At 39.7% G+C, this 22612-nt stretch overlaps 1 protein-coding gene across 2 annotated transcripts in view; it reads right to left on the reverse strand.

Moving 5' to 3' along the window:
- Positions 1-3148: 3148 nt before the first annotated feature.
- PGM2 (phosphoglucomutase 2) overlaps positions 3149-22612 on the reverse strand; it is a 36630-nt gene continuing 17166 nt past the window's right edge. For both annotated transcript variants that reach the window (XM_025290183.3, XM_025290182.3), the window contains 8 exons: positions 19305-19494; positions 18316-18413; positions 15700-15880; positions 15516-15609; positions 12827-12956; positions 11923-12112; positions 8116-8249; positions 3149-3420 (listed from right to left, as the gene is read on the reverse strand). In XM_025290183.3, the coding sequence (XP_025145968.1) occupies positions 3318-3420; positions 8116-8249; positions 11923-12112; positions 12827-12956; positions 15516-15609; positions 15700-15880; positions 18316-18413; positions 19305-19494 (1120 nt within the window). In that variant the 3' untranslated portion in view covers positions 3149-3317. The remainder of the gene's footprint in view (positions 3421-8115; positions 8250-11922; positions 12113-12826; positions 12957-15515; positions 15610-15699; positions 15881-18315; positions 18414-19304; positions 19495-22612) is intronic.

Consider the following 22612-nt stretch of genomic DNA (forward strand, 5'->3'; position numbering starts at 1 on the left):
CAAACATATTTGGTCTTTATTCTAATGAAAGCTTATTAATCACAACATGTTTTTTGAAGGTTAATTATTTTTAAAACCTTCATTTTTTAAATTCAGATGATGTCCAGGCTCAGCCTTTTAAAAGGAATGTTGGTTTGTTAGATTGGGCCATCTTTCTTTATTTCCCTTAACATCCAAACATAAAATAAGGAGGAATGTAGGTCTATTAAACAATAAAATACTTGTAGCAATACTTTAAATTATTTGACCCTCAAAAACATTGCTTAAGAAATCAAGTTCAGCTTAGTTGTCAGTTCAGTTCAGTCACTTAGTCGTATCCGACTCTTTGCGACCCCATGAACTGCAGCACACCAGGCCTCCCTGTCCATCACCAACTCCCGGAGTTCACTCAAACTCACGTACATCAAGTCAGTGATGCCATCCAGCCATCTCATCCTCTGTCGTCCCCTTCTCCTCCTGTCCCCAATCCCTCCCAGCATCAGAGTCTTTTCCAATGAGTCAACACTTCGCATGAGGTGGCCAAAGTACTGGAGTTTCAGCTGTAGCATCATTCCTTCCAAAGAAATCCCAGGGCTGATCTCCTTCAGAATAGACTGGTTGGATCTCCTTGAAGTCCAAGGGACTCTCAAGAGCCTTCTCCAACACCACAGTTCAAAAGCATCAATTCTTCGGCGCTCAGCTTTCTTCACAGTCCAACTCTCACATCCATACATGGCCACAGGAAAAACCATAGCCTTGACTAGACGGACCTTTGTTGGCAAAATAATGTCTCTGCTTTTCAATATGCTATCTAGGTTGGTCATAACTTTCCTTCCAAGGAGTAAGCGTCTTTTAATTTCATGGCTGCAATCACCATCTGCAGTGATTTTGGAGCCCCCCAAAATAAAGTCTGACACTGTTTCCACTGTTTCCCCATCTATTTCCCATGAAGTGATGGGACCAGATGCCAATGATCTTAGTTTTCTGAATGTTGAGCGTTAAGCCAACTTCTTCACTATCCTCCTTTATTTTCATCAAGAGGCTCTTAAAGTTTTCTTCACTTTCTGCCATAAGGGTGGTGTCATCTGCATATCTGAGGTTATTGATATTTCTCCCGGCAATCTTGATTCCAGCTTGTGCTTCTTCCAGCCCAGTGTTTCTCATGATGTACTCTGCGTACAAGTTAAATAAGCAGGGTGACAATATACAGCCTTGACGTACTCCTTTTCCTATTTGGAACCAGTCTGTTGTTCCATGTCCAGTTCTAACTGTTGCTTCCTGATGTGCATATAGGTTTCTCAAGAGGCAGGTCAGGTGCTCTGGTATTCCCATCTCTTTCAGAATTTTCCACAGTTTATTGTGATCCACACAGTCAAAGGCTTTGGCATAGTCAAGAAAGCAGAAATAGATGTTTTTCTGGAACTCTCTTGCTTTTTCGGTGATCCAGCAGATGTTGGCAATTTACTCTCTGGTTCCTCTGCCTTTTCTAAAACCAGCTTGAACATCTGGAAGCTTACGGTTCACGTATTGCTGAAGCCTGGCTTGGAGAATTTTGAGCATTACTTTACTAGCGTGTGAGATGAGTACAATTGTGTGGTAGTTTGAGCATTCTTTGGCATTGCCTTTCTTTGGGATTGGAATGAAAACTGACCTTTTCCAGTCCTGTGGCCACTGCTGAGTTTTCCAAATATGCTTGGATATTGAGTGCAGCACTTGCACAGCATCATCTTTCAGGATTTGAAATAGCTCAACTGGAATTCCATCACCTCCACTAGCTTTGTTCGTAGTGATGTTGTCTAAAGCCCACTTGACTTCACATTCCAGGATGTCTGGCTCTAGGTGAGTGATCACACCATCGTGATTATCTGGGTTGTGAAGATCTTTTTTGGATAGTTCCTCTGTGTATTCCTGCCACCTCTTCTTAATATCTTCTGCTTCTGTTAGGTCCATACCATTTCTGTCCTTTATTGAGGCCATCTTCTCATGAAATGTTCCCTTGGTATCTCTAATTTTCTTGAAGAGATCTCTAGTCTTTCCCATTCTGTTGTTTTCTTCTATTTCTTTGCATTGATTGCTGAGGAAGGCTTTCTTATCTCTTCTTTGGAACTCTGCATTCAGATGCTTATATCTTTCCTTTTCTCCTTTGCTTTTTGCTTCTCTTCTTTTCACAGCTATGTGTAATGCCTCCTCAGACAGCCATTTTGCGTTTTTGCATTTCTTTTCCATGGGGATGGTCTTGATCCCTGTCTCCTGTACAATGTCACAAACCTCCGATCATAGTTCATCAGGCACTCTATCTATTAGATCTAGTCCCTTAAATCTATTTCTCACTTCCACTGTATAATCATAAGGGATTTGATTTAGGTCATACCTGAATGGTCTAGTGGTTTTCCCTACTTTCTTCAATTTAAGTCTGAATTTGGCAATAAGGAGTTCATGATCTGAGCCACAGTCAGCTCCTGGTCTTGTTTTTGTTGACTGTATAGAGCTTCTTCATCTTTGGCTGCAAAGAATATAATCAATCTGATTTTGGTGTTGACCATGGTAATGTCCATGTGTAGAGTCTTCTCTTGTGTTGTTGGAAGAGGGTGTTTGTTATGACCAGTGCATTTTCTTGGCAAAACTCTATTAGCCTTTGCCCTGCTTAATTCCGTATTCCAAGGCCAAATTTGCCTGTTACTCCAGGTGTTTCTTGACTTCCTACTTTTGCATTCCAGTCCCCTATAATGAAAAGGATATCTTTTTTGGGTGTTAGTTCTAAAAGGTCTTGTAGGTCTTCATAGAACCATTCAACTTCAGCTTCTTCAGCGTTACTGGTTGGGGCATAGACTTGGATTACTGTGATATTGAATGGTTTGCCTTGGAAATAAACAGAGATCATTCTGTCATTTTTGAGACCGCATTCAAGTACTGCATTTTAGACTCTTTTGTTGGCCATGATGGCTACCATTTGTTCTACGGGATTCCTGCCCGCAGTAGTAGATATAATGGTCATCTAAGTTAAATTCACCCATTCCAGTCCATTTTAGTTCACTGATTCCTAGAATGTCGACATTCTTCACTCTGGATCTGCTACTGGAGATCAGTGGAGAAATAACTCCAGAAAGAATGAAGGGATGGAGCCAAAGCAAAAACAATACCCAGTTGTGGATGTGACTGGTGATAGAAGCAAGGTCCGATGCTGTAAACAGCAATATTGCATAGGAACCTGGAATGTCAGGTCCATGAATCAAGGCAAATTGGAAGTGGTCAAACAGGAGATGGCAAGAGTGAACGTCGACATTCTAGGAATCAGCTTAGTTGTAGGTAAATGTAATTATGCCCGAGGCTGGGATGGTTTACTCTCCTTTTGGCTGGAGGTTATACTTTTGTGGCTGGAAAAAATGCTCTTCAATAGCACTAACTAGTTCATCTAGTTCTTTCTTCAGCTGCTCGGGATCACTGCAAAATAAGAGGGAAAAAAATTCTAGGTCAGTGGATTATTGTGGAGCATGTTTTAAACACCCCCAATATCAAGCAACACTGATATTTACTCTTAAGTGAAGAGTTAAATCAGACAGAACTCCAGTTACGTAAGCATGGGAACACATCTGTGGCATGGATAAAAAGCCCATGAGACAATATTCATTATTTTCCCCAAAGGCTTCCCCAAGGTCTCTACTATAAACAAAACCACACCTTTGCATTTCTCATAAGAATTTTTTTTTTTTTGGCCATGTGAGGCATGTGGGATCTTAGTTCCCTGACCAAGGATTGAACCCCTGCCCCCTGCACTGGAAGTGCAGAGTCTTACCACTGGGCCACCAGGGAAGTCCCATAAGAATTTTCAAAACACACAATCTGTAGCCTAGCGTCCCTAAAAGTTCTGCAGGGTCCATACCTAACAGTGCAGAGAAAACTTTCATGACTCCAGTTGTCATTAAATCCCATTGAACTGTTATAGATATCTCCCGCAAGTCCTTGGTCTTGCAGGACATGAATGTTCCTGATCCTGTCTGTCTGCAAACTATTGGGAGCTTGGCTGAAGCCTCAGGTATAAAGCCTTCCCAGGATGGAAGAGATGGCGAGCCTCCTGGTGGGCCTCCTGGTCACTCACCAGGAACTCAGACTCCGAATCTTTTTAATTTTACTTTGGGAACAAAAAAGTCACAACTAAAGTTAATGTGGAAATCTAGGGAACTAGATCTCTTTAACGAAATCAAGACTTCAAGCACGTGAAAAATACTCATTTATGTGCAAACAATTGGAGGGTTGTTTAATAGATAAAACAGACTTATAATTAGACATGTGTCTAATTTATGTGTCAGGCTTATGTATCAGGCTACTATAGCTGATGTGAGTTACTATATTTAAAACCAAGAAGTTCAATAAAAGAAATTTAAATCCCTCAATTCAAACTTTTAATACTTTATACCTGACCATCTTTAACAAAATGGGCAATCTGTGTAATTAGTTAAGATCATCCTTGCATTGTAACAGTTAACCAGTACAACTAAAACAATCCATTTTATTACAGACAGTAATTCTGGCTCTATTACTTACTAGCTCTGTGCCCTTGGGCGAGTGACTTGACCTTTCAAAGGCCCAGATTCCTCTCTTGTAAAACTGAAATAAAGACTATCCTCTCAAGAGAGTTGTTGTATAGATTGAGATAAATTATATAAAGCAATTAGCACAACCTGGCCCAAAAACCTCAATAAATGTAGCTATCATTATAATTATTTTTATCCCCATTGGTAACATATAAAGTAATTATGCTTCATAAATATATATGAATTACACAAGTCTTTTTTTCCTTCTCCAAAAATGTGCTTTGAGGAAAATAACAGTACTCAGGAAGGCACACTGGCTAATAATTACTGCGTGTTTTTTTTTTAAAACAATATCCATTAAACTAAAACTCATCAATGAATTTAATTTACTATGTATCTCCTGCTGGTTTTGTTTATCTGTTAGAACCCTGCCTGACATAATTATTACCTAATTTTTGAGACAGTAAGAGAGTTTCTTTGTTCTTAGGAGATGAGTATTAAAGTCTGCAACTTATTTTCATATGGCTGAGAAAAATATGAGAGCAAATATTGCCAAATATTAGCGACTGCTGAGACTAGGTTGGGGTAGGCAAACTATGGCTTTCGGCCTGTTTGAGTAGTTTTATTGGGAAACAGCCACGACCACTCTTTTATGTCTGTGGATGCTTTCCATCCACAACAGTAGAGCTGCATGCTTTTAACAAGGATTGTGTGTAAACCCTAAAATAGTTACTATTTGGCTCTTTACAGAAAGTTTGCCAACCCCTAGTTTATATGAGGAGTATGTGCTTATTCACTACACTATTTCTACATTTCTATAGGTTTGAAATTTTTCAAAATAAAAAGTTGGACAAAACTAAAGATGTCAAGGGAATTCCCTGGTGGTCCAGTGGTTTAGGACTCCATGCTTTGACTGGCGAGGGTGCAGATTCAAACCCTGGTCATGGAACTAAGATCTCACAAGTCGTGTGGCATGGCCAAAAACCCCCCAAAAACAATAGTAATAATAATAAAAAAAAGGACATCAACCCCAACAAAAAATTTTAAAAGTAGTACTTATATTTGAAAAAAGATTTTCAATTCTAAAGAGTTAGTGGATTGTGGAATTCTACAAATGAATAGAATTCATGATATAAAATATATTAATAATATTTAGCATTATCAGAAAATAAGGAAACCTTAGCCATGGCTTTATGGGTGTTGTGATAGGTATGTTGATGCCTTGCTTGAGTCCAGACATCATAGCTATGGACTAACGTCCCAGTTTTCTGATCCTGTCTGTCTTCAAACTATTGGGAGCTTGGCTGAAGCCTTGTGTGTAAGACCTTCCCAGGATAGAAGAGATGGGGAGCCTCCTAGTGGGCCTGCTGGTCACTCACCAAGAACTCAGACCCCCTGTTTATCTTTTTAATTTTACTCTGGGAACAAAAAGGTCACAATTAAAGTATAAACAAAAATCTAGGGAACTAGATCTCTTTATCGAAATCAAGATTTTAAGCATGTGGAAAATACTCATTTATGTGCAAACAACTGGAGGGTTGATAATAGATAAAACAGACTTATAATTAGACATTTCTCAATGACGATAATAAAACAGCAAACTTTCCAAGTATCTTCAGCAATTTAGAAACTAATATTTGAATTTAAGTCCACTCAATAAGCCATGTGAAAAATGTAAATACCATAGACCCTTGAGTAGTAAGTTGTATTGTTATTATAAAAGAAAGTTAAAAAAAAATTACATATATTTTCACAGGATAATGAAAAGGAAAAGATAAATATATGGAGAAATTAGATCTTTTTGTTTTTTAAATTTTTTGTCCATGCTGCATGGCATGTGGGATCTTAGCTACCCAACCAGGGATCAAACTTGAACCTCCTGCAGCAGAAGCGCAGTTTTAACTACAGGATCGCCAGGGAAATTCCCTGAATATAGATCTTTAAATTGGACTTAATGTTCATTTGTTTTCAAAACAGTGAGTCACAGAAATATGGAAACACTAAGTAAGAATGAGAAATGAGAATTATTCAGAAGATTCAGGGCTCATTTGGATGTAGCTTGCTATTTCCTTTATGATAAACTCCCCGACAGGTGAATATTCTGAGTTCTTGTACTCAAGGTTTATAGTTTTGTTTTACTATTTCTTGCTTTGCTGCCAGCACTCACTTCTCCCTGATTAAGGAAAGTCTAACTGCAACACATCTTCCCCAGCCCCTCTAACCTGCTACATTTAATCTGTTATTGGCTGGCTAATTTAGGATGCTCAGAAAATTTCCTTTGCTCTTATTTCCACATAATGAAAATTTGGTTCACAAGCCAGAAAAACCCTCTGATCAATGCTCTGGGGTGTATGTGCCATTACCACCTAGACAGACTAATGCTGTCCACTACAGCAGCCACTAGGAACACGTGGCTATGGTGCACTTGCAATGTGGCTGGTGCAAATGAGGAACTGAACTGAAATTTCAAATTGCATATGTGGCTCATATTTTATTTCTGTTGGATAGCACTGACTTAATTCACTTTAAAAAAAAATTTCCTGATTTTGAACTGTATTCTGAATAGAGAAGTGAAAGCTAAGTGACTGTTAAATGTGTACTATTACATTTACATGTGCTAGCTACATGTACCATGGCTGATACAGTTCCAAATGTTACAGGTATTGGAAACTGAGTGACTCAAACCCTTTCAGTTCAGTCACTCAGTCATGTCCAATCTTTGCGACCCCATGGACTGCAGCATGCCAGGCTTCCCTGTCCATCACCAATTCCCAGAGCTTACTCAAACTCATGTCTATCGAGTCAGTGATGCCATCCAACCACCTCATCCTCTGTCAACCCCTTCTCCTCCTGCCTTCAATTTTTCCCAGCATCAGGATCTTTTCCAGTTAGTCAGTTCTTCGCAGCAGGTGGCCAAAGTATTGGAGTTTCAGCTTCAGCATCAGACCTTCCAATGAATATTCAGGACTGATTTCCTTTAGGATTGACTAGTTTGATCTCCTTGCAGTCCAACACCACAGTTCAAAGGCATCAATTCTTTGGCACTCAGCTTTCTTTATAGTCCAAACCTTTTACAAGGTCACAAAACATGACCTTGAAACTACTAGACTGTCAGCTCTTTGGTGGTGAGGACACTTTCTGCTGTGACTCTTTATCTGCCCCAAAACCCAGCATGACTTACACACGATGGATGCTTAAAGATATTTGTTGAATGGATTCGTAATTGATTGGATGGATTTCATTAATTTCATTAATTTAATCCATTAATTCATTAATGGAGTTTAATTCATTTGTACCAGGGACATGGGAAAAAAGTCACTGGTGCCAGCCTCAAATAAAAAGTACTAGAAAAAGGAAATTTTATTAATATTACTGAAATTAGGAAGTTTTCCCATACAGGGAAATTTTAGAAGGAAATAAGTAGGAAGTAAGCACTCCTGTTCCTCGACACTTCAAACAGCTGTTAAAATCACAATATTGCTGCAGGTTCTGAAACAACATTCTTACTTAAACTACGTACTGGACAGATGAGCTATTTTACTTAGTGTCTGCAGAGAATTTAGGAAGTTTAAGGAATAAAAACTACAGCTGCTGCCATCCATACCTATTTCCAGGTGGGGCACACAGTTCCAAATAGTACTTGATTTTGGGCTCTGTCCCACTGGTCCGCATGGTGGCCACGCCTCCATTAGCAAAGCTAAAGGTGATCATTTGGCTGCTTTTACTAGTCGGGAGAATCTAGGAATTAATTTTCATGTTATAAATTTATTAGTAAGTAGCAATGTAAGTTGTTTTTTACCTAATATTTTTCCTCAAATAAGCAAGAAAGTAAATGCAAAAAAAAAAGAAGAACACATTTGAGGAAGTCAGAAAATGTACTTAGTATAAATGAAATAAATAATAATAAGGCAATTTGTGAAAATAAAGTAACTTTGTATACTACTTTTTACCTCTGTAGTTTTATTAAAGCTACTAAAAGTTTTTCTAAAATCGAAACATACCCTTTTCATAAGAAATTGCTTTAAACTGATTAATAATGCATTACAAAACCCCACAAAACAATGAAATAGGCTTATTTCACTTTCAAAAGCTTCTGGTATATGTATCATGGCTGACTGCTCTTCAAACTCTACTAAAGTACCGAAGTATTAAAATAAAAAAGCACGCAAGGGCAAAGCAGCAGCAGCTGTTGAGGGGTCTGCCAGCCAATCGTGGTAGTCAGAAACCAGACGAAGGGGCACAAGGAGCCTGCTGGAAAGCAGGACAATGACCAGGGGGCACCTACAAAAGGCAGACAAGAACCAAGTCAGGATGCTCTGCAGAGCCCTGGCAGAGCTCACTAACCCGGGCACCAGGTACTGCAAAGGGCAGGCGTGAGGCAAAGGCAGACAAAGGCAGCATCTGAAAGGAGCTATTGGATCCTCCCAGATCCTCAACTTCTGCCCATGTGGTCAACAAACCACCTCATCAAGAGACGGCTTAAATCTCTGGTATAACTGAAACAGAAGAGCTTAGAAGTTGGGGACACTGGGCATCATGGAAGGCAGGGCATGGAGAAAACTGAAAGTAACTCAGAGTCCCCACACTGAGCACTAGCACCCCTCCTCCCAGGTGCCATGGGCCTCTCCTCCACTTCCAGGGACTCAGCATCCCAGCCTGTTACCCTTAGGCCGGAGACTAGGGTGACAGCGAGGCGTACCCAGAAGACCTTGAAGGAAATAAAGACAATTCATAGGAAGAAAGATCTACATTAAAAAAAAAAAAAGCTGTAATTAATATCCTTAATAGAGATAAGATATGATATACATGAAATAAGATATTACTTTTAATAGAGAAAAAAGAGCTGAAATGTTCAAAGAAGCAGACATTTAATGTTGAGGTAATCTCCCCAAAAGTAGGAAAGGAAGACACAGATGGACAACGGGAAGACAGAAACTTTGAAAGTAGAACATCACTCCAGGAGGGTCAGCATCTAAGAACTTGTCAAGAAGGACTTGTCAAGAAGGGGAGAACAGAAAATTTGAGGGAAAAGGTTATTTGGAAAACAACCATCCAGCCCCCTTCTTTGAAAAAATTCAAGAGTTTCTCAGGACGGAAAGAAATGACTACATAGGCCAACAAAGACCAACCAAGTGTCCAGAAAAATGAAAGAAAGGAAGCCCATACTAAAAGCTTATCACTGAAATTCTGAACCCAAGTTTTAGTGGAATGTTCCTAATACTTTCCACAGAGAAAAAAAAAAATTGCATAGAAAGGACTGAATGAGTATAGCATCCTTATCCCTGGATGCAGCACACAGCAGGTCCCAACTATTTCCTGAATAAATGAATGATGGATGCTCCACAGCTTAACAAACATGGAGCAATGCTTTCAAAACTGTGAGTCAACAAAGTGTGCGGGTAGAGCAAGACGTTTTCAGACCTAAACACCTCCAAAAATTTACCTCTATTCACTTCTTCTTAGGAAGATACTAGAAAATGTGATTTAGGAAGCTAATTATAAAAAGGGGTCCAGGAGCAAGGGATATAACCCCAGAGAGTAGTGAAGAGAATCCCCAGGATGACAGCTGGGCATTCAACCCAGAGAGCAGTGGGCCCTCCCCAGAGAAAGGGGCCAGGAGGGAGGCCAGAAACAAGATGGAACCAACAGAAGCACGGAATCACTGGACTAGGTAGAAAACCCTACCGAAAGCTGTTTGAAGGATGTGGGAAGAACTGGTGAGGAATACATAGAAATCCATGCAGATGAAAGAACAAAGCAGCTATTAATCACAGAAAAAATAATTATTTATACAATGTAAGGGGAACCTAAGCGAAGTACACTACTTAGCTAAGCAGAAAACAAAATAGCTACTAGTCCTCATAATACAAGCTTGGAATCTGATGTTGCCAAAACCTGTGGTACAAATAAATGTACTGCAAGGACAGGGGAGAAGAGTGGTGAATGTCGCAACTCTAAGAACCAAATCCCTATTTCCATCATGTCGTTACGTTAAGTCGCTTTAGTAGTGTCCGACTCTTTGTGACCCTATGGACTATAGCTTGCCAGGCTCTTCTGTCCATGCGATTTTCCAGACAAGAATACTGGAGTGGGTTGCCATTTCCTCCTCCAATCTCCATCACAGAAAATTAATAAAGCCTAACACTGATAAGTCAAAGCATCACCACATGAGCATGTTATTTAGAAATCTGGTGGTAAATACCAGAGAAACAACTAAGAGGGAAGGTGGTTTTCTTGACACATGGCAATGAAATGGTAGGAGGTGGAACTGCCAAGTTTCTTCATAACCCTTTAATACTATTTGCCTTTTAAAAACATATTGTGTGCAGATGTAAATTAAAAAATATAAAAAGGGAATATTAAAGCAAATGTCCAGCATCTTATAAGGATATTCTTACTCTTCTTCCCCTACCCACTTGCCATAGTTAGCAATACTATCTTCTGCCATATTTGTGCCTTCTTTTGACTCCAGTCAGGGATCCACATGGTAGGAAGAATTTGAACTCATGTGCTATAGCTAACAACTCCCATATGAATGAATGAATGTTAGTTGCTCACTCATGTGCAACTCTGTGCAACCCCATGAACTATAGCCCGCCATATTCCTCTGTCCATGGAATTCTCCAAGCAAGTATACTGGAGTGGGTAGCCATTCCTTTCTCCAGGGGATCTTCCCGACCCAGGGATTGAACCTGGGTATCCTACACTGCAGGTGGATAGTTTACCATTTGAGCCACCAGGGAAGCCCCAACAACTCCCATATAGTCAGAGAATAGGGTAAAACTAAGGAGGAAGCTAACAGTAGTTCTCAAGGCTGGACGAGTAACATCAGCATCAGCAGGGCACTTATTAGAAAGGCAAACAAGGGGTGGGCTGCAGCACTCAGTGTTTTAACCTGGCCACTAGGTGATTCTGGTGTTTTTTCAAGTTCAACTGCTGAAAGAGAGGAAAAGCCAGATTTGCAATCAGAAGACCCAGATTCTACCCAGACCATCACCAATCAGCTTCTAACCACAGGCAGGTCTTACACTTCTGAGTATAGTCATCCCTTGGCACCCATGGAGGGTGCCAGGAGCCCCTGCAGATACCAAAATCCACAGATGCTTAAGTCCATTATATACACTAGTATAGTAAGTTGACCCTGGGTGTTTATGATGTGAAACCCTAAGATACCAAGAGCCGACTGTATCTATTTCCTGCTGTGTTAAAAGATGGCTCAGGCTGAGATGACTAGTGAGAATCCCTGTAGTTTTAGCTCATGTTTTAAAATTATCTCTATATTTTAATAGCTTATTTACAATAATGCCTAAAATCAGCTTCAATTAATTATATGATTAAATAGGTTGAACTATTCAAAGCACAGTGAAAAAGTAAATCGAGAAGACTTTAACTGATAAAAAACATTACTTACAGCTTTTTTATCAGGTTCGTTATCATCATAGCCAGTTGTAAGGTCCCTAATGTGAGAAATCTCAAATCTGCCACAAGTTTTTGGATAATTACTCTTCCCATCATAGTTTCTAAGGTTTTCAAATAATTGTTTAATAGTTTCTTGATCATGGCAGATAAAATACGAAGCTCTGGTGATATGGTAGCCATACCTATCAATACAAACATGGTTACATGCAAATGAGGAACAAATAATTGTGCACAGTGTACACTGAACATGTATCTATCAAACAGTATATTCTAAAACAAACAACCACGACTAATTTCAAAGGAGTAATTCAGCATTAAATGAAGAGGTCCAACAATCTACCCCAGGAATCACTGCCCTGCTGTGTGGCCCTCAGTCTCTGTTCGTAAGTAAAAGTTTTATCATTGGAATACAGCCACATCATGCCCATTACCTTGTGTCTGGTTGCTTTTGCACTAGAAAGGCAGAAATAAGTAATTGCTACAAAGACTAAATAGATGTTTAATGAACACATTTAGTCTTTTTCAACACTGGACATTTAAAAAATCACATTCTTCCCTTAGCCATTTCTGCAACTAACGTTCTCATTTATTAAGGATTAACGTCATCACGAATGGTAATTACTATTAACTGCTTAAGTAGCAAAAGGAAAAGGTGATCTCTTATTTAGTTTTCATAAGAAATAGAATTCATAACTAAAGCAAGAGCATCAGAAAGAATATGAGTATCCTGTGCACAAGAAGAGAGTAAAACATTAAAAAATATTCCTGTGTGGGGATGCATGTTAATTGTATCTACTGTGATCATTTCACAATATAGACATACACTGAATCACTGTGTTGTATACCTGAACTGATAAAAAAAAATTACTTCAATTAAATAGTCAATAGAAACTTACTCAACATAGATGGCTTTTAGCTGCTGAGACAAAGACAAATTCTTGGTTGCTAGAAAGCTGGCCAACTCTGCAGTTATGACGGCAGCGCTGACTCCATCTTTGTCCAGCACGAAAGGGCAGCACATATATCCTGCAGATACACGAGTCATACACATATCCTGAGGATTGGGTCCTTTTACACATTTAGGATACACACATCTATATGCATCCTGCCTATTGCATGAGAGCTTGTCAAGGATATAAATGATTCTCATTCACCACCATTGATTTAAGAATCTAGCCTAGTGCCTAGTGGGTCTTCACGAAGTATTTGTTGAGTACAAACTATTATGTATAAAATAAATGATATATAAGGATGCATTGTACAACACAAGGAGTCTAGCCAATATTTTATAATAACTATAAATGAAGTATAGTCTATAAAAATATTGAATCACTATGTTGTAAACCTGAAACTAATATAATATGGATGCGCTCAGATGCTCAGTTGTGTCCAACTCTTCGCAACCGCATGGACTGTATTCCGCAAGGCTTATCTATCCATGGGCTTCTCCAGGAAAGAATACTAGAATGGGCTGCCATGCCCTCCAGGGGATCTATTCAGCCCAGGGATCGAGCCCTCATCTCTTAGGTCTCCTGCACTGGCAGGCAGGTTCTTTACCACTAGTGCCACCTGGGAAGCCCTCAGTTCAGTTCAGTTCAGTCGCTCAGTTGTGTCCAACTCTTTGTGACTCCATGGACTGCAGTACGCCAGGCTTCCCTGTCCATCACCAACTCCCGGAGCTTATTCAAACTCATGTCCATTGAGTTGGTGATGCCATCCAACCATCTCATCCTCTGTCATCCCATTCTCCTGCCTTCAATCTTCCCAGCATCAGGGTCTTTTCAAATGAGTCAGTTCTTCGCATCAGGTGGCCTAACTATTGGAGTTTCATCTTCAGCATCAATCCTTCTAATGAATATTCAGGACTGATTTCCTCTAGGATGGACTGGTTGGATCTCCTTGCAGTCCAAGGGACTCTCAAGAGTCTTCTCCAACACCACAGTTCAAAAGCATCAATTCTTCAGCACTCAGATTTCTTCATAGTCCAACTCTCACATCCATACATGACTACTGGAAAAACCACAGCTTTGACTAGATGGACCTTTGTTGGCAAAGAAATGTCTCTGCTTTTTAACATGCTGTCTAGGTTGGTCACAACTTTTCTTCCAAGGAGTAAGCACCTTTTAATTTCATGACTGCAGTCACCATCTGCAGTGGTTTTGGAACCCCAAAAAATAAAGTTAGCCACTGTTTCCCCATCTATTTGCCATGAAGTGATGGGACCGGATGCCATGATCTTAGTTTTCTGAATGTTGAACTTTAAGCCAACTTTTTCACTCTCCTCTTTCACTTTCATCAAGAGGCTCTTTAGTTCTTCTTTGCTTTCTGCTATAAGTGTGGTGGCATGTGCATATCTGAGGTTATTGATATTTCTCCCGGCAATCTTGATTCCAGCTTGTGCTTCATCCAGCCCAGCATTTCTCATGATGTACTCTGAATATAAGTTAAATAAGCAGGGAAGCCCTCAACTATGCTTTAATTAAAAAAAAAAAAAAAAAAAAAAAAAGGAACAAAAAGAGGAAGTATTTGTTGAATAAACTGTAAGGAGAGTCTCCCTTCTAGACAAAATGTCCTCATTTTCCAGGTCTAGCCTTTCAGCTCACACAAAATTGTTTCTAATTGCTCAAGTCGATGCTTATTCTGTCTTCTCTGAATTCCCATAGTTTTTGCCAGTACATGATTCACCTTGACAGTGAGCCTCTACTCTTTTGTGTGTTTACTAACCTCACCTATATAAACTACTGTAGGCTAACATCAGTTCATCCATTTCCTTCAGGGTCCATGTGTAATTGATAAGCAAAAAATATTTGATAAACAAATTTTTGGGCTTCCCAGGTAGCACTAGTGGTAAAAAAAAATCACCCTGGAGGGGGGCATGACAACCCACTCCAGTATTCTTGCCTAGAGGATCCCATGGACAGAGGAGCCTGGTGGGCTATGGTCCATACGGTTGCAAAGAGTTGGACACGACTGAAGCAACTTAGCACACACATAGTAACTTTTACTAAATAAACAGCTAAAATATCCCCAGCACAAACATTTGCATTTCACGTTTCTATTGCTGGCTCTGTTTTTCGCTCATTTATAGTGATTATTTAAGACAAGTGTTTTCCCATCATCTTGGCGGGTTCTTTCAGGAGATACTCACTGATGGAAGTCCTACAACTGTGGCTTCTCCTTTCTTCTGGACGTCTCTCTGCAGGCACTCTCTGACGGGCAATGAACTATATGTGCCCTGATATCAATACCACAGTAAGGAAATACCACAGCTCCCCAAGGAGGAGGATTTTCTTAAGCTACTACAGCCAAGTACAAAACACAACTATTCACAGTCATCAGGGGAGAGGATTCACTTCCTTACATGAATGGCTTGATTATTTGTGAGATATTCTTTTCAGCTAAAAAAAAAATCTGTGACACAAACTCTGGGGTTGGACAGTTCAGCATTTGCAGAGGGTCACAGAAGAAAAGCAAACTGCATGCTTCTGTTTCACTGTTACTCTTTGAACCCAAATCCAAATCTTTGCCCGTTTATTTGCATTCTATAAATTAACTGATCACATGATCATGGTGCTCAACTCTTACCAATAGCTTCTTCAAATGCAAATAGGACATTTTTCCCCTGGTCTATCAGCTGTTTGGCTCGATTTCCCATCCACTTAAAGCCAGTTAATGTTTCCTAAAAGGATAATCCAAGAGAGAAAGAAATGCCTTAGACTTGCTCCAGAGCAAAAGAAAGGGAAAGGGGCAACTCTTCCAAACACTATACCTCGAAGTGAAAGCCCTCCTTCAAGGCGATGGCTCGCAGGATTTTGGAAGAGACGGTGCTGGACAACATGTATAAGTTTTGGAGGGCGCTGTGATCTTGGTTCTTTTCTTTCCAAGAAGTAAAGAGCCACCAGCCCAGGAGGGCCCCCAACTCATTGCCTGAAAACACTTTCCATTTGCCACTGAAAGAAAAAACCACCTATGCATGACAATAATCTTAAGAGAGTGCTTAATTGTAAGCGACAAATATGGACAGAACAATTAAGCCAAACAAGGCTCCAAGGGGCCTCTGCAGGACTGTTCTCACTATTCTTTCTTGTTGTTGTTGTTGTTCTCATTATTCTTGTTCACATAACAGAAGTGTGGCTACCACTGCACAAACATCTGAGCAGCTGCCGTGTCTCAGCCAGTTTGCCTAGACAAACATCCTATCTTTGAAAATTTTTAAGTATGTCAATGATGACACAGAAATGCTTTTATCTCAGTCTTCAGCAAAGGCTTTGGTTTTAAACATAACAGATACATGCTGGCAAGATGCCCCCCAAGTATAATAGCTTATATATTTCAATTTTTTGCCCAGCACTGCAGATTCTGAGAGAGAGCTTACCATTCCTTAAGATTCAGCACAGTACTTACAGTCTGGACACCAGAGAACAGGCCTGCAACGGTCCCTTTGTGAAGTCAAGGTGGTTACAAGCATACCTCACATGTGATCATGTAGCACCTCAGCTTAAATTTCTAAACACTGACACAGAATTGAACCTGTTTTGTCATAACTGAAAGTCCTAACCCTTTGGCAGCACTAAACTGTCCCCCAAACATCACACATGCTGTTTGACCTGCAAAACTACTTGGAGGCTATGTACTTTTCAACTTTCCTCCTAATCCATCACTGCTCTGTACAAACTCCACAGTCACACTTATCTCAAGCATTGCAGCATCCCACAGGCATGCTCTCTGGTCTCAGTTCAGTCAGTCAGTTTAGTCGCCCAGTCATGTCTGACTCTTGGCGACCCCATGAAACACAGCACACCAAGCCTCCCTGTCCATCACCAACTCCCGGAGTTCACCCAAACCCATGTCCATCGAGTCAGTGATGCCATCCAACCATCTCATCCTCTGCTGTCCCCTTGTCCTCCTGCCCTCAATCTTTCCCAGCATCAGGGTCTTTTCAAATGAGTCAGCTCTTCGTATCAGGTGGTCAAAGTATTGGAGTTTCAGCTTCAACATCAGTTCTTCCAGTGAACACCCAGGACTGATCTCCTTGCAGTCCAAGGGACTCTCAAGAGTCTTCTCCAACACCACAGTTCAAAAGCATCAATTCTTCGGCACTCAGCTTTCTTTCTAGTCCAACTCTCACATCCATACATGACCACAGGAAAAACCATAACCTTAACTAGATGGACCTTTGTTGGCAAAGTAATAATGTCTCTGCTTTTTAACATGCTATCTAGGTTGGTCATAACTTTCCTTCCAAGGAGTAAGCGTCTTTTAATTTCATGGCTGCAACACCATCTGCAGTAGTTTTGGAGCCCCAAAAAATAAAGTCAGCCACTGTTTCCCCATCTATTTGCCATGAAGTGATGGAACCGGATGCCATGATCTTAGTTTTCTGAATGTTGAGTTTTAAGCCAACTTTTTCACTCTCCTCTTTCACTTTCATCAAGAGGCTCTTTAGTTCTTCTTTACTTTCTGCCACAAGGGTGGTGTCATCTGCATATCTGAGGATATTGATATTTCTCCCGGCAATCTTGATTCCAGCTTGTGCTTCCTCCAGCCCAGTTTCTCATGATGTACTCTGCATAGAAGTTAAATAAGCAGGGTGACAATATACAGCCTTGATGTACTCCTTTTCCTATTTGGAACCAGTCTGTTGTTCCATGTCCAGTTCTAACTGTTGCTTCCTGACTTGCATACAGGTTTCTCAAGGGGCAGGTCAGGTGGTCTGGTATTCCCATCTCTTTCAGAATTTTCCACAGTTTATTGTGATCCACACAGTCAAAGGCTTTGGCATAGTCAAGAAAGCAGAAATAGATGTTTTTCTGGAACTCTCTTGCTTTTTCGGTGATCCAGCAGATGTTGGCAATTTGATCTCTGGTTCCTCTGCCTTTTCTAAAACCAGCTTGAACATCTGGAAGTTCATGGTTCACATATTGCTGAAGCCTGGCTTGGAGAATTTTCAGCATTACTTCACTAGCCTGTGAGATGAGTGCACTTGTGAGGTAGTTTGAGCATTCTTTGGCATTGCCTTTCTTTGGGATTCAACATGGCATTGAAGGTCTGGCTCCTCACCAAACCTTGCCAAGTGCTGACCTTTAAAGCCAGCACCAAAGTACTTTGCCCTCATTAGGTACTGAGTCACTAATTAACGATAAAGAGGGATGGTAACAAGTAAGTTCAATACCAAACCACACTGGCTGGCTGACCCTACATTATGCTTGCCAGACCTGTGGCCCCTGGACTGGTACTTCCTCTACGTCAGAGGATCTGACAGAGGTTCAGTGAGATGATCATTTGCAAGATAATTGGGAAACATTTCCAAATACATCCGGTCTCTCTAGAAACATCTGACCGACACTATATCACACATTATGCAGGTAATCACAATTTATTGTACCTGTCTTGCTTTTCTGCCACAGCAAGTCTATCAGCATCTGGGTCATTTGCTAAAATGATTTTGGCCTTGATTTTGTCAGCCAAAGCAAAAGACAAAGTCTGAAAAAGAGAGAAAAAGAAGAGAAAAAGATCACTCCAACCAAGAACTGAGCACACTAGTCTTTAAAAATATTCAGTTCTTCAAGAACTAAAAGAGGTCTTTTCCCAAACCAAGACTGAATCCTATTTCTGGAACTGGTCTTGGTTGGCCACATACTACTTCCTAAGTCAGAGGTCAGATAACGGGAGCATCAACGCACGACCCACGTGTGCCAGTGGGACTCGCCCAACATCTGACTGTTTGTGGCTGGCCTGGTTATTTCCAAGCCTGGCCTGTGATCAACCTCACAGACAAACAAAACTGACTCTCTGAGTATAACTGTTACCCTAACCTTTAAAAAGCTTAAGTGGGGGCTTCTGTGATGGTCCAGCAGCTAAGACTCTGTGCCCCCAATGCAGGGGGCCTGGTTCAATCACTGGTCAGGGAACTAGATCCCACATGTTGCAACTAAGATCTGGGGCCGCCAAGTAAATAAATACTAAAAATAAATAAAATAAAAAGCTTAAAGGAACCATAATTGAAATAGCAACTTTTTCATATCAAAAAAATGTCAACTGAGTGATAAAAATTCTGTGACAAACCTCCATTCTATTATTGTTTCTTTTTGCCATTAAGAAGCACAGTAAACTAAATGAAATTAAATTAATTAAATTGAATGTAAAGCATCATTTTAAATTTGCAAGCAATTTCAGCTTTCACATCCTGATGCTTAACACATCTGATTTGAAAGTTCTTTTAAGAAATGGATAACTAATAAATTAAATTTCCAGTGACGAAATTACATTTTTGTTTGGCACAATGAAAACACACAAAAAACTTATTTTACTCCAAAGTAATAGTTTTGAATTATATTCAAGATAAATTTTATAATTAAAAAACAGTCAAGTTACCAAGACACCTTTACCCTCTTCGGGATTTGGGTATTTCACTGTGGGGAACTCAGGATCAGGGTCCTTCTGTTCGGGAACAGCCTCGGGAGGAACAAAGTCGAATGCCTTGAAAGCCGACTGCACGAAGCTGTGACCCACACCATGGACAGAGGTATGCACAAACTTCACCTTGGTCTCCTTGTTCACAGCCCTAGAAACAGACATGTGGAGAACGAGAAGACACACAAGCATGGCTCTCAAAACGAAAGGTTTGCAAAATATCAAGGAACCAGATATTTGAACATAAGATTTCAAAATAATAAGAATGTATAAGACAACTGAGTATCTTTCAAAATTCTATTAAAAAAAAAAAGAAAAAAAGCTTTTTCACTCTCTTCCAAACATACACGCTCCCACAACACATTGTTTTAAATTTCACTCTGTAGTTACTTCCTGCAAATCCAATTACTTTTGGATTTTGTTTCATGCTACAACTTTCACACCTACAGTGGGTTCCAGGAAGGACTCCCAGCTGGCCCATGGCAGTACCTGCACACAGCAGTGCCAGCTCCAGGGCTTCAACTATTCTCTACCATCTTCACATATGATTTTCAAAATGTCCCTTTGAACACAATGTGATGGAACTTCCCATATACAGATGTATAATTAATAAAACATTTTCTTTGTCAAGTAACAATCCTATTTAGCAAAGTGCTCTGATTGAGGGACTTAATGTAGAATAAAAATAACATCAAAATTAACAGCAGAAGTTATAGAAAATGTAAATACAAAGTGTTAAAAAATTCCAGCTATCTGACTGCTAGGTTCTAAGGTAGTGTGCACTTCTTTTGGCAATGAGTAAATGAACAAGGTCTTCCTTAAGACAACAGTAGTTTAAAACAAACATATCTTTGAAAATAAATACATCTAGAAAAATAAATATGCAAGATTAGTGAGAACAAATCTGGAAAAGATAGAATTCAGAAGTTGATCCAGCTTGAATTGGGAAATATGTGAGAAGCAGTAAGGCTTAGTGGTTAACATGATTTGGAGACAGATTCTAAATTTAAATCCTGGAGATCTGCTACTTTTATTTGGCTGCCCTGGGTTTTAGTTGTAACACACAGGATCTTAGATCTTTGTCGCAGCATGTGAGATCTTTAGTTGTGGCATGTGGGATCTAGTTCCCTGACCAGAGATCAAACTCGGGCCCCCTGCATTGGGAGCGTGAAGTCTTAGCCACTGGACCACTAGGAAAGTCCCTAGAGCTCTGCCACTGCTAAGCTGTGTGGCTGTTGCTTATTTTCTGTGACCTCTCTGAGTTACAGTTTTCTCATCTATAAAATGGCAATATATCAGAACTTACCCTCAGCATTACTGTGATGATTAAAATAAGATGAATTAATTAGTACAAAGGAAGGGAATATAGCAATTATCTGATAGATAATAGCACTTAAATCATGTTAGAAATTGTCTGATTAAAGGTGGTATTTCCAATTAGTCAAAGAAAAATAGATTCTTTAGTTTAATATGTTAGTACAATTGCACTTTTTAGAAAGAATTTAATCTGCTTTCCTACTTTATGCCTCATACAAAATTAAAAATAACTAAGAATTCAAGATTTAAACATTGCAAAATGTGGACTTCCCTGGAATACAGTGGTTAGGACTCTGTGCTTCCACTGCAGGGGACACAGATTTGATCCCTGGCTCGGGAACTAAAATCTCACATGTCATGTGGCATGGCCAAAAACAAAACACTGCAAAATGTAAACATGAAAGCTTTAAAGTAAAACAAGAGTTGTGCTTTTTAAAAAATAATCTTGGTATAGTGAAATCTTTTTAAGTATGACACAAAACCCAGAAGTAGGCAATTAAAAGTTTCAATGAAAAAATCCAAAGGTAACAACAGACGGGAAAACAATATTTGAAATAAACAAAGACTAGTTTTTCTGTACAAGCAAAGAGGTTTCACAAATGCAAAAAAAGAACAAATACTTAGAAAAATATAGGTTAAATAAAGATAAAAATATTAATAATTAAAAATGTAAATAAAGTTAGGTATTGCTTTCATGTAGCAAACTGGGAGAGAGGAGACATTTCATAATACTCAGTGTAGGTAAGAATGTGTGTGGATCATATACTGTTATCATATTCTGTTGGTGGGAACCTCAGCTAGTATAACATTTCTAAGAGCAATTTTTTAATCATTATTAACTTTTTAACTGCATATATAATTCTGATGCCTGCACTGTATCTTTTTTTTTTGCGCCCCGCACATCTTGTGGGATCTTAGTTCCCCACCCAAGAACCAAAGCCCTGCCCTCCATAGTGAAAGCGCACAGTTCTAGCCACCATGAGGACCATCAGTTCAGTTTAGTCGCTCAGTCACGTCCAACTCTTTGCGACCCCATGAATTGCAGCACGCCAGGCCTCCCTGTCCATCACCAACTCCCAGAGTTTACTCAAACTCACATCCATCGAGTCGGTGATGCCATCAGGAAATTCCATCTACTGTGTATTTTTTTGAATACTCTTATACACACACACACCAATACTCAAGGAACTGTGCTCAAAGTTGCAGACTCTGGCGCTACTTGGTGAATAGCAGAAAACTAGAAACCCTTAGTCTTTATGAAGTTCAGTAAGAGGGACAGAAGGAACATGCACAGATGAGTTTTGTTTGGATTACAGACCATTTTTAAATGGTCCCCAACATTTAAAAATTAGAGAATTTCATATATAAAAATCTAGGTTTCCAGTTTTTCTTAGGATAAAAAAATCAGATAACTGGTAATGCGGGATCCATGTTTGCACATGGTAACACCAATGGCATGGCAGCTCCCTTCAGGTGGGGTGGGGCTTCCACATTCCATACAGGAGCTGCCACTCCCAGACGGTCCAGCAAATACAATACTAGAGACAACCCTAAAGTTCTGCTGCTTAACCATCAGTGGTTTCTTCCTAAGGGGACAATCAGGAGTGATGGGGCCCTCAGCATACTAGGGCAGGACAACCCTTCACTCAGCTCCTCTGCTTCCTATCTGTGAGCATCACATCTGTGTCACGGGGTTAAACAGACTGGTACAGTAGCCATTAAAACACAACGGTCAGGACTAATGGGAGCTAATACGGAAAGGTATCCATGACAAATTAACCAGAGGGAAAAAGGCATAGAACAAGACACATGCACTCTATATTCTTAGTTACGATTTGGAAATACTAATATATTACATGTATATATGTTTATATATGAAATGAAAATTTCTGGGAAGATAAAAAAAGTCAACATTTTCTTTTTTCTTTTTTTTAATATAAATTTATTTAATT

The sequence above is a fragment of the Bubalus bubalis genome, chromosome 7, assembly GCF_019923935.1.
Source record: "Bubalus bubalis isolate 160015118507 breed Murrah chromosome 7, NDDB_SH_1, whole genome shotgun sequence".
Classification (NCBI taxonomy): Eukaryota; Metazoa; Chordata; class Mammalia; order Artiodactyla; family Bovidae; genus Bubalus; species Bubalus bubalis.